General features: G+C 37.3%; 1 protein-coding gene and 2 pseudogenes across 2 annotated transcripts; all 3 read right to left on the reverse strand.

The window, feature by feature from the left end:
* Window positions 1-1,893: 1,893 nt before the first annotated feature.
* On the reverse strand, window positions 1,894-4,791 carry LOC103320165 (peroxisomal (S)-2-hydroxyacid oxidase GLO4-like; annotated as a pseudogene). The gene is made up of 8 exons (XR_016124334.1): window positions 4,599-4,791; window positions 4,428-4,526; window positions 4,170-4,226; window positions 3,647-3,710; window positions 2,963-3,032; window positions 2,614-2,714; window positions 2,321-2,425; window positions 1,894-2,216 (listed from the first exon to the last, which is right to left on the reverse strand). The product of XR_016124334.1 is annotated as a peroxisomal (S)-2-hydroxyacid oxidase GLO4-like (transcript).
* Window positions 4,792-8,834: 4,043 nt separating this feature from the next.
* On the reverse strand, window positions 8,835-10,259 carry LOC103320162 (BURP domain-containing protein 6-like). The gene is made up of 3 exons (XM_089046435.1): window positions 10,114-10,259; window positions 9,865-10,003; window positions 8,835-9,740 (listed from the first exon to the last, which is right to left on the reverse strand). Exons 1-3 carry the CDS (start codon window positions 10,150-10,152, stop codon window positions 8,983-8,985), a joined length of 936 nt encoding a protein of 311 aa, XP_088902561.1. The 5' UTR covers window positions 10,153-10,259; the 3' UTR covers window positions 8,835-8,982.
* A 5,144-nt stretch (window positions 10,260-15,403) lies between these two features.
* LOC103320163 (BURP domain-containing protein 6-like) lies at window positions 15,404-16,039 on the reverse strand (annotated as a pseudogene).
* Between the last annotated feature and the right edge of the window lie 321 nt (window positions 16,040-16,360).

Below are 16,360 nucleotides of genomic sequence, written 5' to 3' on the forward strand. Positions count from 1 at the left end.
ACTCCAACTTTGACAAGACAATCTTGCTTGACATGTTCTGATTACGTCACCCGTGAAAATATTCTCATAAAAATGAGGACTCCTAGTATTTTGGTTCCACCCCAATTACCCTAATTCCACTTCAAATACAAAGAATTCATTTTCTTGTGAAGAGAAATTATAGAATGGTATTGCACTTGTGATGATATCGGACTGCCAAGCAAGACCCTCTACACCTTGACCTTGACACCCATTTCCTAATCTTTCACATGCCAATTCACACTCGATATCTCTCTCTCTTTCCCCTGCACGCAAAACTTTCATTTCACTTTCCCCTCAGAGCAAAACTTTCATCTCTTTCTATTTATCGGATTCACATGGTAACTTTGTCATCTTTCTAATTTGGTTTTTAAAATTCTGACCAACCCCTGTTATGGTTTTCAAATGCTTGAAAATCGATTTTCTTTTGAACCAGCCTCACCACATCACTCTTCATGATTACGCCGATTCCATGGGTTTGGGTGGCAAGGTAACCTATCAACTTGTTTGATTAAACGAAATAAATTTCATGTTGTGATTATAAATAATACGTCTCTGCCCCTACAAAGCTGCCCCTGTTTTAAACCCGCGAGATAGATTTTTAGAAAATTCATGTAAGTTTTTTCTTGTTTAAATGCGATTATTTATATATTTTGTTTTCCTTAATTATGTGTGGTTAATTTTTACTTGGAATTTTTTGGCAATAACATGCTGTACGAGTATAGGTTGAATTACATAGTAACAATAAGTAATGGAGCGGATCGATTTAATTTCAAACTTTTTACATTAAGGTGATCATATGTAGAGCTGATTGGTTTGAAATAATGTAGATTTCTGGCTTGGAAACCAGACTATATGAAGGAACTGACAGATGGGATCGGAGTGATTCCTAGCTTAAGTTTGAGCACTTGGAAAGGTCAAATGCTTTGGGTTCCGCTCTATTATGATTTGGCTCCCCCACACACACTGCCCTGCGTCACACGCTTCGACGACAAAAATTTATATATAACATAGCATAATAGTATGACAAACCAATCCAGTAAAAAATGTGATATGTTAAAAGAAACAAAACATAATCATTAAATTTTAACACATGTCATAATTATGCTATTACACTACTTTAACTAGAAATTTTTTGGAGCGTAGTCGATGTGACACTCTCACTTTTATAAGAAAGTCTTTAATGACGGATGACGTTATATGTATCCTTGATATTTAAAAAACTGCTAAAAAAAGTTTACTTTTTTTATTTATTATAAATATAGGGCCATTTTAATACAATGTTTAAGCCTTTAAGCCCATTTTACAAAACCCAACCCGTTAGTTATATTAAAAATTAGGGTAGATGTCTTCTTCTTCCCAGCGTGGCCTGCACTCCTTCCTCTCGTTGTTTCGACTTCATCTCTCTCTCTCTCTCTCTCTCTCTCTCTCTCTCTCTTTCTTCATGCAGCGCCTCAGTGCCACCTTAAGCGTCAACGCCTCAACGGCAAAACGCCATCCCAGACTAGCCCAGGTGGCCTAGGCGGGGGCTAGGCGGCTCCCGACTCCCTGGCGGCTACTCCTTACTATTAGGATGAAATCGCGGCGGTGTCCTCCGTCTAGGCGGGCACTAGGCGGGCTAGGTGGGCTAGGTGGGTGCTAGGCGGGCTAGGCGGGCGCTAGGCGGGCTAGGTGGCGCCCAACTCCCTGGCGGCTACTCCTTACTATTAGGATGAAATCGCGGCGGTGTCCTCTGCCTAGCACCTTGAATGTATCGGTGTGAAAGGCTGATCACACCTTGCATAGGAAATTGACTTCCGAAAGATGTTCTCTCCGGTGACAAGTAAACACATGTAATGCTATCACTTCCATAGTAAAAATAAATTTAACCTGCCGTTTAATGAAGTTGAATTACAATATGAGAGAGAAGAAAAAACAAGATGAATTCCAATAGCTGTTAATTGAAGCAGTTTCCCAAATAATTGATGGCCTCATTCTCATTTCATCCATCTCTCTGCATAATTTCATTCTGATGCTTCTAAAACAGATCAAAGCATGGAATCACATTCTGTTCTCACATGGCTCCTGGTAATATCCATAACACCAGGGCAGCCACAGAGGGCCATAGTGAGCTCAAACTCATCTTTCAGCATTTCGATAACCCGTCTCACGCGGTGTTCTCCGTTTGCTGCAAGGCCATAGATTACAGGCCTTCCAACCTGCAGCAACATTAGCCTGTATTTCAATAAGAAAATCCAAAACAATACAAGCAGTTTAAGGGTTCATATCAGAAGGGCAGCTTGAATAGATATAGATATCTTACAAGGACAGCTTGTGCACCCAAGGCTAATGCCTTGAACACATCTGTTCCTCGCCTTACTCCTCCATCAAGCAGAACAGGAACTTTTCCTCCAACAGCATCGACTTCCTGAGAACATTACAGACGTATATGATTGAACATTCTTACAACTTTTCCAATGGGAGAGTTTCTTTTAAAGACTCCTTTTTTCTTCAGATCCTATTTCGGTTTTATACAAGCTTAGCCATGCGTAAGTTAGGCCATGTTTTTGCTTACAGGTTACACCAGAAAACTATGAATTAGAAATAGAGTTCTACCTCTTCCAGGACAGAAATGGTGGTAGGAGTATAATCTAGTTGGTGGACTCCATGGTTGGAGACAACTATCCCAGCAACACCTACTTCCACAGCCTTTCTTGCTGAAATGGTAGAAAGAAGAACACCTATTCAGAAGGGCTAATGCCAAATTTGACTTCAAGTGTCAATCCAATGTATTTCACCGAGTCGATTATTTTGACTGATCATCATGCCTTGAATACCGGGAGAAGTTAACATTTACGAGACCTTTTCCTTTTTACGCAAATTGATCTTTCCCTTTATGAGTTAATACTTACAAGACGTAAAGATAAAGATACGATCATTTGGAGCCTTGATCAGTTCATCTTACCAACTTCATGAGTGAGTACTCCCTTGATCAGAATTGGCAAGTTTGTAATAGATTTCAACCACTCTATGTCCTGCATGCATACGCGACGCAATAACTAAAAATTTAAGAGGAAAAGAATGTTAGTGTTTTGAGTGTGTGAATGGAGAGTGACGAAGGAGAGAAGGAACGAGAAGAGAGAGACTGGCAAAAACTGCTCTGCTATACGTGCAGCAGAGGAATTTTCATTTCTATTCAATCTCTCAGCCTCACGCACTTGGAGTGAGGGAATATAACCGTTAGGCACAGTAGCTGGATCCCTTACATCACAAGGTGATCTCAGCCATTCATTTAGACATCCAATAGGATCTTTACACTTGGCTTGTAAAATTAAAGGAAACGAAAAACTGTTTTAACTAACTAATAAGTCAGCTTAAGAACTTATAATTCAACAAAGAAACCAGGTAGAACACAGGCCCAGAAATGAGTATAAAACTTCACTTTAATGGATGTCTTATAGCCTCAATCTCTGCAGAAAGTTACATACTTACAACTGAGTAAAGTCTGTATAAATCATGCATCTTCATAGTGTAATCCCAAAAACAGAAATTAAAAAAAAAAAAAAAATTAGCCTTAGAGTAAAAGGATCTGTAGCATAGAACACCGAATCATATGACTGTGTAATGAGAAGACTCATCTGATTCATACCTCCCAGCACAAAGAAGCATCAAACGTCTCTTTGACAAAAGCTTCCACTTTCGATCCTTCATCATGCAGAGTTAGTATCATCCACATAGATAAACATGTACTTTCACTTGGATCATACAACTGACAAGCAAAACTTATTTCAATCAGCACACAGACATTCATGTTGTGAATAATCACAATGCACAAGATTTACTCTTTGGATTAGTTTGTTAAAAAATTATCAAATAGTGAAAAGAAAAATTAGTTAATAAACAATACACGTCTCGACCACGTTCTCAAGAATCTGTAACAGGATTGTGCATAATTTGGAACAAGTGTCATATTTCCACTAATAGCTGGTGAATAATAAGTAGAATGGATTATGGAAAACCTAAATAACCTGATTAATTTACTTAGAGGCAGTGATGCGCAGCATCTCACTTTCTAGGCTTAACAAGTTAAACATTTTAAAGTACAAATAGAACATGATATTACGAGAAAATAATACATAATACCTATTCACAACTAAACAATTACACTCACAGAGTTTACGTCAGTTGATAAAATGCCTTCAAAGTTCTTCAACTGAGGTGCAACCATTCTGCAGAAGTTGTCACAGTCATGTTTCCAATGAGATGCATAAGTCAATCCACCACATGAGAGTGTTAACAAAACAACATTTCATATGATGTTACACATAAAAGTTTCTTTCATGGCATAAAGCAAGTTATATCACACTTCAAAACCAATAAATTCCATGGCATGGAGAAACAGAACACAAGCAAAATGAGATGACATGAACCTATTCTTTATGTCTGCCTCTCTTCGACCAAGTCTGGGAGCAAGCATTGCATCTGGAAGCAACGTCCTCCACAGTGCACGTAGATATGTTGGATAAAACCTACAATGAAAAATACAACAATTCAAAAACCTAACTACACATGTATTAGCTCAATACATGTTACAATTATACCATTATGGTGTTGCATGCTGCTGCTGCTCTAGCAGTGGCGACCTTTCCTGTGGTAAATATAAAGAGCAGGTTAAAACTAGCAGTGTCTGAAAGCAAATCTCAACTGAGTACTCTTCAAATCATAGTACATTTTTGGAAGAACTTGCCTAGCCAATTCTCGGAACTCATTCACATTGACAGGTTCGGAGGCCATTTATCCTGGGAACATACACATTGATCAATCACAGCTTTCGAGTTTCGAACAATCCATCCTAGATGATACGACATAAACATCGGAAACTACAAGGAAAGGGCTATAGATTTTACTTAGAATCTACAGAACTGGATGAACATCCATTGCAATTTTATAATGGACATTTCAGAAGGAAATAAAGGGAAAAGTTATGGGGCCTCTATAATCCCAAACAATTTGTGTCTGTCAACCAACTACTGAATTATGTGTTTTGCTATCCAAAAAACTTACTTCACAATTAGCACTAAAACAACTAAGAACTGCTTCAAAAGCTTTGAATCAAAACCATCAGAAAGAAAGCATGTTTTTTTTTTTTTTTTTTTTGGATAGGAAAAAAAAAGGCATGCATCCACTAAAAATATGTGCATTCAAGCTCACATGGTAATCAAATAAGCTGATCTTAAACCAAAAAGTAAGGTACACACCTATGACTTGAGACTTGGAAAACCCAAAATTTTGTTGTCCCGAAGAACTGCAGAGAAATAGACAATCGTACTGGACTGTTTCTAGGAAAAATTATTACTTTTGTTTCTTTATGTGGGTCCTGAGAAAGAGGAAGATAATAGAATTATGGTTTATGTGGGTCCTGAGAAAGAGAAAAAGTTATAATAGACATTAATTTACTCATTGTATGACTGGTTTGTGAGCAAGTCATTTTCTGGCGAGTTGTTTTTTATTTTTTATTTTCTCAGGTTTACAAATGGAGGGGAGATTCAATATTAGGACATGAGGTGCACGAGTAAATGTTCTTGTCACTTGAGCTACGAGTCTTTTGTATTTTTACCCTATAATTATGGGCAGCTTTCATCCTCCCTTTTAATCTCATCATCACTTCCATTTTCACTCTCATTTTCCTCTATATTCTAGCACAGAGAATAAAATCTAAAAACTAAAATTGAAATAATTATCAAACAACCCTAAACTTACAATAATTGATAATAGTGGGATAATATCGTTAAGAGTGTTTTTAATTTTTATTTTCAAATTTGTTAAGTATTCAATGAACTACTAGTACTTCATACTTATTTTATTAAATTGGATTGTAGCAGCATTTTTGTTTAAGTTGGGGTAATTTAAGGAATTTTAAATGTTATCTACACTTGTGAAAGAAGCTATTTGAGTGTGTGCAAATAAACAAGTGCAATCACATGGTATTAAACTGTCATTAACACAAAAAATTAATATAGATACTTTGGTTCAGTTTTGGAGGTCCAAAAGTAGGGCAAATTGAATTGTAACAATAAAAATTGCGTTTTAGTTTTGCTCTATCAAAGATTACACTTTTTTGTGTGTAAAAACTGAAGGACAATGATCTAACTGGTTTCGATTGGTTGGTCTTTTGCCCACCCTTAGGACAATCTAGTTTTTTAAATTATTTTTTTAATCGAAGAGAAATTTTATTAGATAAACTTCAATGGTACAATCAAAGACATCACAAGACATCTAAAGTGCATCCCAAGAGGGCAACAAACTAAAATGCTAAAAGCAAAACTAACGCGGACAAAAGCCGCACTAAAATTACTAGCCGACATCACCAAATTAACCACAAACCCAAACAAAGCCCACAAATCCAACATAATCAAAACCCTAAAACAACACATGAGTCTAAACGAACTTTATCACCACCACCTGAAGAAGCACCACCGCAGTCACATCCACCACCACATCCGTAACAGATTTGGAAAAAATATGAATTCTAACAATCTACCTATGCATAAGAGCAAACAAATAAATGAAAATAACAACCTTGCCAAAAAAACGAGATTTCTATAGACTCTTCCACTTTGATACATGAAATTGAGGACAAACTTTTTAAACTTTCCCATTTTTGTCTGTATATTATTTACTATTGTAAGATTGATTTTTATTTTATTTTAAATCTTCAATATCGGTTTGGCCATCTCATACATACAATTCTATCTTTGCTCATGGAATTACCCTATTGAGAATTTTCTCATTCTCAAGCATCCAGAATTAGCACATCTTATTAATATACATATATTTATATATATATATTTCAATTAACGCGTCGCATTTTGACAATAAAAACTTATACATAACAAATTTTGTTTACATTTACGCTTACTATATTGTCACAGATAGTTCCATTTTGACAAGAAAGTTTTTGACGGCGCAGTTTAATGCGATATAGTCTCATTTTGACAAGAAAGTCTTTGATAGACGTAGTCTAATGTGACAGTCCCATTTTGACAGAAAGCCTTTGATTGTGCAATCTGATGTGATAATCACACTTCGACCATTCACTAAAAAGGAAGACTCATATATTGGGGTTTCACCCGGCCTTACATGATTCCACCCCAAATCCAGAGGATCCCTTTTCTTGTGAGACCCTAGCATGTATAGCTTGATCGAACCGCGGCACCAAGAGTCAAGACCTTCTCCACCTCGACACGCATTTACTAATCTTTCACGTGCCAATCCTCCTAATTTCCCTTTTGGTCCCCCTTCCTCTTTTACTCTAAATTCAGTTTCTATCTCACTTTCTCCTCAGTGCAAAACTCTCATCTCTTTTGATTTAGCTCTCTCATTAAGCACGGATTGCTTTCTCAAATTTATCGACCTTCGACAAAGTTGCAAAACCCTACAAACTGTGAGGTAAGCTTATCGATTTCACGGGTACTTTGGTCATCTTTCTAAGTTTTTAAAGTTCTGACCAACCCCTGTTATGGTTTTCAAATGCACGTAATCGATTTTCACTTGAACCAGCCTCACCAGTCTTTTGCTATCATGGTTCATGCCGATTCCATGGGTTTGTGTAGCAAGTCTCACTACACTCTGCATCATGAGGTAACCTTATCGATTTCAGTGGGTAATCTCTCATCTTTCTAAGTTTTTTTTTAAAAAAATTCTAACCAACTCTTCTGCTATCATATGGTTCATGCCGATTCCATGGGTTTGTGTATATCAAGGTAACCTCTCAACTTGTTTGATTTATAAATAACATAATTTGCATGCTGTGATTATTAATAAACATATATTCTCACAAAACGGCCCCTCTATTAAGGCCTGAAATGTTCTCGGACATGTTTTCTAGTCAATTTGCAGCTTTTCTTTTCAAAATGTTCTGATGATAAATATTTCATATATTCAGGGAACTTCACTTTATATTTGTGGTTAATATTTCCATGGAAAGAAGTTGGGTTATGAATTATGACGATTTAGGTTTTTAAATGATAAGTCTCTAACAAAATTTAATTAAAATAGAAAGCATGCATCACTTAAATTAGGAACTTTCATTAATGCTTGTTAATTATATTAGAAGACACATTGCTTATATTAGGAGTTTTCATTAATAATACACTTAAATCAGTTACGGATGTGGTGGTGGAAATCATAATTAATGCTAATTGTTTTTTTTTTATATTTTTTTATATAGAGATGAACCTATTAAAAAATAGTTATAGCATTTATGACTTCTTAAACTAGACAGTTTGATTGGAGTTAAAAGTTTATTTATAGAGAGCTCCTAAAATATATTTTATATGTTTTTAGCTAAATTTTAACTAAAAAATAGAGAGCATGATTGTAGATGCTTTTACTATCATTGATTTTTGTTTATTTTTACTGTACAATTTTCTTTTGCGTGAAAACCTGAAATTGTTATATCGGACTATTTACCTTTATAAGCTTCTTCTTCTTTTTGTTTTGTTTTTTTGTTTAATACAAGCGGGCTAGGCCCCGTTGGCTCCTTCATAAGCTAGTATTTATGTTCTCTTACATGTAATATACTAGAAGGATTTTCATATTTGTCAATTGAACAATATTTAAATACCAATGGGGTGTTAGTTGGATTGACCCAGGTTTTTGGTGTGCTTTCAAGTAGTCTTAAGTTCAAACTCCTGTGGTATGCGTGTGTGAGTTTTTCCCTTTTCCCTTCCTAACTTTTGACACACACAAAAATAAAAATACTTAAATAAATTTCTTGCCGTATGCTAAAATTGAGAAACACTTGAATTGGGATAATACTGTTTTACTATCTCCAACCAATCGCGATGGCTAAACTCCACATTTTTATAGGGCATTCTAATTGATTTTTATTTATATTAGAGCGGATACAATAGTAGCTAGCCCATTCTTATGGGATTCCTTTTACAATTAGAACCACAAAGACAAAGGGTACGATATTTCTTTCTAGTTTGGAACCCAAGCAATATGACCCTGGGGAAGATAATGGCAGACCGGGACGGTTCCTGGCTTAACTTTGACCTCTTGTAAGGGATGATTCTGGGGGTTCCATGCAGATGTGTCCAGGTGGCAGATTGCTACTGCGTTAGCGGTAGTTCCGTCAGCACCTTGCAGAGGCACCGCATAAGCCCTAGTTTGTCCAAAGGTGTGGCAAAAGAAGACAGCATACGCGTAGGTCAGCTTGTGACACAAAACGAAATTGCCACCTTCGTTCACGTTCTTCACGCCTGGCTTTACTGTGTAGTTCTGCAGGGTGGCTCCCTTTTCGACCTCTGTCGAGATTGCTTGAACGTTTCTTCCCAGCTTGGACATGGCAAAATCAACCATCGACTCCAAGGAGGTGGCGCAGTATCTGTCTTCTCCTCTAAGGACTTCACTTTCACAATCTTGAATGGTTTCCTGAATTACAGCGGCTTCCACAGACCCCGGCTTCATAGAAAATTTGTTGAGAATCTCTGGCAGTTTGGCGGATGAGAAGGGGATCGATTCTGCAGTTTTGCGGGGCAGGAAAGTTTCCCCTGCTATATTTCTACCCAAGCTATATTTCATGGTTGTGCCAGGTTTTATTTCCATCTCCAAGAAGAAAATTCTTTGGGTTGGGTCTTTGAGGTGCGTATCGTCGTCTTGGGTGTAGACGGAGAGAGTTCTGTCCTCGACACCGTGCTGGTTGTAACCGACAAAGTTCTTGGGTGGCTCAACTGAGTCTGCAGTATTAATGGGCAACATAAATGATGGACATGTTATTGAAGAAGCTAGCTTATAAGTAGAATGTTGGAAGATGAGCTTTTGGCACTCTAGAGCATGGTATGTGTAAATAGAAACACATACCAGGTTGGACGAGTTCACTGAGAGCTTTTGGCATTGATGTGCCTGGCAAGACGGAGTTCCAGTAGTGAAGTTGAGGTGGTAAAGTTGAGGTGGTGTCTCTGGCAGCAGCAGCATAGCTTGCCCTTGCCACCAGTGTCAGCTGCAACATTTGAAGTTGAACTATCATTGGTATGGAAAAAAATAAAATTTGAAACTAATAATTATAAGGTTCAAATAAAATCGTAGAGAATATTCAAATCACAAGCTTACGGTGAGAAAAGCAATTATGTGTGAGAAACAGATCTCCATTTAAGAATGCAACAGAAAAGCTACTGGAATTGACAAGAAGAAACTCAGATCAAGATGTGATTAGGTGTATAGGGACTTCAAGCTTTATAGTACAGGGACCTCAACTGAAATACATGTCGTGATTAGGTGTAGGAGTTCCAGTGGCTAGAAATTTTGTTTTTCTTTCTTTTTTATGGGAAAGAGGGAGAGCATGCAGTGGCCTGAAGTTTTTGTTTTCTTCTTTTTTTATGGGAAAATGGAAAGCATGCATTGGTCCGAAATTTAATATTACATTAGTTGTCATGCTTAAGTCATGCTTAGTTGTCATGCTTAAGTCATGCTTAAGAGAACATTTAATTTCCACTTCCTCTGCATGTCAATTGAAAGTTGGAAGAACATGGGGGGCTCTTTGCGACCTTTTCATGGCCGATTAAAATCAATATAAAGCTGTTGTGCTTGATCCATATAGACTGGTCAAGATGTGTTCCAAAGAATATTAGGTGATGATCGAAGGGGCAATGCCAGGATTTTAAGTTAATTATAGTCTAACTGTTAATTATTTCTCTAATGAAGGCCTCTCAGACATTAACAACTAGTTCTTAGGCGCCTCCTTTCCCATAAATCAATCACAACCTTATGGCATTCTATCTTTTATTTATGGGATTCTTCTTACAACTAGAACCACAAAGGGTCCACCATTTCCAAACTTACCTTTTTTTTTCTATTTTTTGCCAAACAACTTGCTTGGTTGAATCCTAGTCACTGGGTTTTACTTATTGAAAAAAAAAAAAATCGGATTTTATTTATAGAAAATTCAATTTTATTTTATTTTTTATAAAAAAAAAAAAAAAAAAGAGGAAAACAACCCCATATTCTTAGGGCATTCTTATTGCTTCTTATTTATGGGATTCTTTTACAATTAGAAATTAGAATCTCAAAGGTTAAGGGGACATTTATTTCTATTTTGGAACCCAAGCAAGATGACCCTGGGGAAGATAATGACACACAGGACGGTTCCTGGCTTAACTTTGACCTCTTGTAAGAGCATTGCCACCAGAGGGCCCAAGGGGGTTGGGGCAAACCCAAAAACATGTTTCCAGCAGCAATAATCTGCCCGGGCAAACAAAGTGGAGCCCACGAACCTGGGCAAGCCCGGGAAGGTGAGCTCCGAGCCCCTGCCAAATTCGCTGGCCGAGCCGACGCCGTAGCAAGCTGTTTAATTTTTTTAACGCCGGGCGTGTATTAAAAAAAATTTGACGCGCGCTACTAAAGGCTCCGCCCAACGGTAGGATTACACGTGTCGCTCATTGGGCCATCCGACCGCTTTTAAACTTATCCAACGGCAGCCATTTTTCGAATAAAAATCAAACAGAACCCCCAACGGCTCTATGACACGTGGAAGCTCCCTAGGCGCTCGATTGGTTTTTCAGAATCCAACGCGCAATTTTTGGCAAAAAAATCGAAAAAATCGAAAAAATTTAAAAAATACTGAATTTTTTTTCTATAAATACCAACCAATACTCTTCACTTTTAACACCAACTCTTCATACATTTTCTTCTCATTCTACTATTTTTCACTTTGTAGTCAAATTTTTTCACTTTCAAGTTGTTTTTTTCTCTCTTTCAAGTTGTTTTTTTCTCTTTCAAGTTATGGGTTCTTCTAGTGAAACCGGTGGAGCATGGAGCATGACGGAAGATATTAGCTTGTGTGAGGCTTGGCTCCAAGTTAGTCATTGTCCCGTAACGGGCAATGAGATCAAATTATGTCATATGTGGAAAAAATTCATCATGAATTTTGTGAAAGGGTAATTGGTTGACCCACGGATAAAGCATTATCTAGTAGGTGGAAAATTCTTAATAAAGAGTTGGGAAAGTGGAGAGATGCCTTGACAAAAGCGATGAACAACCATAGAAGCGGGCAAAACCTTAGCAAAGGAGGTAAATTATTTGTAATTTTTTCTTTATTAATTTCTATGTCATATTATATTTTATTTAAATGTTTCTTGCAATTTATATATTATGTTAATATTTCTTGTATTTCCAATATTAATATGAATGTTTCTTGCAATATTTATATTTTGTTTTGCATTTCTAATAAATGGTTAAAGTTTCTTGAGTTTCCATTAATTTTTTTAATACTTGTTGAATTGCTAATATTTTTTTTAGTTTCTTGTATTTCATTTTTTTATTTTTATTTTTATACTTGTTGCATTGCCAATATTTTTTAAAGTTTCTTGTGTTTCCATTATTTTTTAATATGTTTTAAAGTTTCTTGTGTTTCCATTAATTTTTTGTTTTACTTGTTGCATTGCCAATATTTTATAAAGTTTATTGCCCTACATTTTTTTTTTTTTATATATAGATTATGCAAGCACAAATGTTTTTTGGTGCTACTGGGCAAGGGAAAAAAAGTTTCAACCATACCCTATGTTGGGAGGTGGTGAAGAATTGTAAGAGATTCCAAATTATTCTAACGGGTACAACGATAGTGTTGAACGAGATGCCAATCCATGAGACACCGACATCGGATTCACCTATGGATTCCCCGATGAGTCAAGACTCACCTATCGAAAAAGAGCCGAGGCCTATTGGGAGGAAGGCGGCGAAGGCGAAGAGAGTGAGTAATTCTACCAAGAATACATCTAAATATTTGGAGGAGCTTTCAAATATGCAAGCCATGAGAATTGAAATGGATATGAAACAACAAGAGCACGATAGAGCAATGGAAGTAGAATATGCAAAAGAAAGGGAGTATGTACGCCAAGGAAAGATTGAAAAAAATGATCGGGAAACCATGGCTATGGATACAACCCATATGTCCCCCGAAACAAAACAATATTGGAAGTTAGAACGAAGGGATGTTATGAGACGAAGACTTTTTCGTGACGATGGACCTAGCAACACGGATTGGTTAAATGATCAAAACCATTAAGTTAGTTTGCTTGCCTTTCATTTCATTGTACCATTAAGTTAGTTTGCTTGCCTTTCATTTCATTGTATTATTTGTTTTGTTTAAAAAAGTAGTTGTAATTCATGTATTTTATTTTATGAGTTGTATTCATTTTCTTTTAGTGAATGAAGAAAATATTCAACAACATTCCTTTTTATTCAAAACATTCCATACATAAAAAGCAACCCACAACCAAAGCATAAAAAATAAACAAACCACAATCAAAGCATAACAAATAAACAAACCACAACTAAAGCATAAAAAAACAACAAAGCATAACTAAAAATACAACATAAACATAATACATTAAAAACACATCTTCACTTTACTTTATTGTCCTTCATTGCCTTTCACCGCCCACAAATGCTCCATCAAGTCCATTTGACGGTGTTCATGAATATATGACGATTGCATCTCCGTGTAGCGCTCAATCATCCGATGCATGAAACTATCGTCTCTAACTAATGGATCATGTTGCACTGGTTCTCCATTTGGCCCCATAGGTTTTTCATAAATTCGTGTTAAGGCGGTGTTCATTGGATCTGGTTCATACTCATCTTCAGCAGCATCGTAATCATACTCATCTTCCACAATCATATTGTGGAGGATGATACAAGTCATCATTATACTCCTAAGCACCTCCTCATCAAATAGACGTGCCGCTCCCCTGATAATTGCCCATCGGGCTTGAAGGATACCAAAGCACCTCTCCACATCTTTTCTGTACCCCTCTTGATAGGCAGCAAAAAAAATTTCCTTGTGGGATCGGGGATGTGGAATTGTTTTCACAAATGTTGTCCACCTCGGGTAGATACCATCAGCTAGATAATACCCGTTCTGGTAGACGGTATTATTAATTTGATATGTAATAGTTGGGCCTTCACCTCTCAAAACATCATTGAACACCGGGGATTGACCCAGGACGTTCAAATCATTTTGAGAGCCGGCAACTCCAAAGAAGGCGTGCCAAACCCATGTATCAAAACCAGCAACTGCTTCGAGGATGATGCTTTTTGCCCTTTCCGATTCCCATAATCCCCTTGCCAAGCAGATGGACAATTTTTCCATTGCCAGTGCATGCAGTCAATGCTACCAATCATTCCAGAAATCCACGAGACTCAGCTTTTTGTAGAAGCGTTGCATGTCCTGGGCGTAGGTCTGCGGAGGTAGTCCCTGGTGTACAGATTTTCCACTGCATCACAAAATCGCACCAAGCTCTCCAAAATAGTGGACTTCCCCATCCGGGCAATCTCATCCACCTGATCAGCAGATGACCCATACGCCAACATTCGTATCACAGCTGTGAGCTTTTGCTCGGGAAGCAGCCCCAAATCTCCAGCACAATTTTTCTTTTGAACAAAGTAGTCATCATAATTGCAAATATCATGCATGACTTTATTGAAAAGATGGGGTTGCATTCTATATCTTGCTCGAAAATGAACATCAGAGTACAGAGATTGTGGGATAAAATAATCTTCCATAAGATTCTTACCCCGAGAATGTCTATGTCTGTCCACATTCGGTGCCCGGCCTTCTCGTGAACCACGACGACTCTGGTTTTCTTCCTCCAGCAAAGCAATGGCCACACCAAGTTGCTCATCTAGTTCTCTCTGCGCCCTTTTGCTTGCAGCTCTTCTACACATTCTTGCTCGCCTTTCTCGCTCTTGCCTCTCTAAAACCTCTTCCATGTCGTCTGACATTGAGAATAGAGAATGAAATCTAAAATATGAGAAATGAAATCTAAAATATGAGAAATGAAGATGTAGAGAAGATATGGTGTGAGGTATGAGCTAAGCCTCTGCATTTATAGAAAAATTTAGGCAGATAGAGATGACACGTGGCGCAATTTTAGAGGGTGAAAATCTTATCTGAAATTTGAAATTCACATGAAATTTGAAATTTGAAATTTATCTGGAATTTGAATTTTGAAATGTATCTGAAATTTGAAATTTGAAATTTATCTGAATTTGAATTTTGAAATGTATCTGAAATTTGAAATTTGAAATTTATCTGAAATTTGAATTTTGAAATGTATCTGAAATTTGAAATTTATCTGAAATTTATCTGAAATTTGAAACCGAAAATCTGATCCGATATGAATAGTATTGACACATAGGAACCCAAAAATCTTATCCGAAAATATTATCCAAATTAATTGTTTAAGTAAACAAAGTTGTGAAAAACAAAAAAATGAATAGTATTTGCCATGGCAAGCCTTGCATTGCTGGAAACACAATTTTTTTGCCCTAGGCGACACTATTAACATGAATAGTACCTGCCCTAGGGCTCCACTTCCGTGTGCAAGGGCTAAGTGGAAGTGCTCTAAGGGATGATTCTTGGGGTTCCATGCAGATGTGTCCAGGTGGCAGCGCTAGCGGTCGTCCTGTCAGCACCCTTTAGAGGCACCACATAAGCCCTAGTTTGTCCAAATGTGTGGCAAAAGAAGACAGGATTCTCATCGGTCAGCTTGTGACACAAAATGAAATTGCCACCATCGTTCACCTTCTTCACGCCAGGCTTTACTGTCTACTTCTGCAGGGTGGCTCCCTTTTCGACCTCTGTCGAGAATGCTTGAACGTTTCTTCCCAGCTTGGACATGGCGAAGTCAGCCATTGACTCCAAGGAGGTGGCGCAATATCTGTCCTCTCCATTAAGGGTTCCACTTTCACAATCTTGAATGGTTTCCTGAATTACAGCAGCTTCCACGGGCGTTGGCTCCATAGAAAATTTGTTGAGAACTTCTGGCAGTTTTGCGGAAGAGAAGGGGATCGATTGAGCAATTTTTCGGGGCAGGGGAAATGCCCCATTTATATTTCTAACTAAGCTATATTTCATGGTTGTGCCGGGTTGCATTTCCTTCTCCAAGAAGAAACTTCTTTGCGTTGGGTCTCTGGCAGCAGCAGCATAGCTTGCCCTCGCCAACAGTGTGAGCTGCAACAGTTGAAGTTGAACTATCATTAGTATGAAAAAAATATATATATTTATTGAAATTCATAGAGAATTTTTAAAACACGGAGCTTACGGTGAGAAAAACAATTATATATGTGAGAGGCAGAACTCCGTTTAAGAAATTCAAATATGCAACAGAAAAGCTACTGGATCGATGGAATTAACAAGAAGAAACTCAGTTCTAGCTGATTGTTTGGTAAACACACTATGTCAAATTTTACTTTCCGCAACACTACATAGGCATTAGTGAAATGAAAAACCGATGCTATTAGTATATTAGGCATCGATTTTATAAATAATAAAACTAAAAGTATATAAAGGCATCAGTAC

The sequence above is a fragment of the Prunus mume genome, linkage group LG2, assembly GCF_029339155.1.
Source record: "Prunus mume cultivar Tortuosa linkage group LG2, ASM2933915v1, whole genome shotgun sequence".
NCBI lineage: Eukaryota > Viridiplantae > Streptophyta > Magnoliopsida > Rosales > Rosaceae > Prunus > Prunus mume.

Bases quoted from the DNA above. Each gene is read 5' to 3' on its own strand.
- LOC103320162 (XM_089046435.1), bottom strand. From the start codon at position 10,152: ATGGAGATCTGTTTCTCACACATAATTGCTTTTCTCACC. The intron at 10,004-10,113 runs GTAAGCTTGTGA...CAAATGTTGCAG, and splicing joins ACATAATTGCTTTTCTCACC to CTGACACTGGTGGCAAGGGC. The intron at 9,741-9,864 runs GTATGTGTTTCT...TTAATACTGCAG, and splicing joins CAGTGAACTCGTCCAACCTG to ACTCAGTTGAGCCACCCAAG.